Source organism: Nematolebias whitei, chromosome 16 (assembly GCF_014905685.2).
Source record: "Nematolebias whitei isolate Nwh7 chromosome 16, NemWhi1, whole genome shotgun sequence".
NCBI classification, from domain to species: Eukaryota; Metazoa; Chordata; class Actinopteri; order Cyprinodontiformes; family Rivulidae; genus Nematolebias; species Nematolebias whitei.
The window spans coordinates 3,378,277-3,378,813 of NC_056513.1; the positions used below are offsets into that span (position 1 = coordinate 3,378,277).

The 537-nt window shown below is 33.9% G+C and overlaps 1 protein-coding gene across 1 annotated transcript in view; it reads left to right on the plus strand.

Moving 5' to 3' along the window:
* Positions 1-537, plus strand: part of LOC119423028 (neuronal acetylcholine receptor subunit beta-2-like) — a 12,177-nt gene continuing 11,640 nt past the window's right edge. Inside the window, exon 1 of the mRNA XM_037690439.1 lies at positions 1-35. Within this exon, the coding sequence (XP_037546367.1) occupies positions 1-35 (35 nt within the window). The remainder of the gene's footprint in view (positions 36-537) is intronic.

A 537-nucleotide genomic window follows, 5' to 3' on the forward strand; every position in this document is an offset into this window, starting at 1 on the left:
ATGTTTTTAGAGGACGACACCACAGACTGTCGGAGGTGAAGATGTTCCTGCGGTTTCTTTAAACTCAGTCCTCCGAAACAAAAAAAACACATTTCTTTTGTGTTGTAAGACAAGAGTCCCCTGAACAGCATCGTCTTACAAACACGGTTTATAAAGTAGTTTAACGAGTTTAATTCTTGTCATGCTTTTGATAAAATACACAAAAATGAAGGTTTGAGTTAAAAGTAAAATAATCTGTCAGAATACTTTTGTTCAAATCATCTTGAAGAGGACGATGATTGATGCAAGTGTGTTTCTGTGAGGGGAGGAGGATGAAAACCTTTTAAAGCAAAAAATAAATAAATAAATAAACAAATTGAAAATCAGTAAATGAATAATAATAATATGAAAATACAAATTATCAAGACTCAGCTCAGTGTTAGGAAAATATTACAGTTCAAAATGTATCCAGTGGAATGAAGTTTCCTGTTGTATCGCCATTTTAACTGATCATCCATCCATCCATCCATCCATCCATCCATCCATCCATCCATCCAT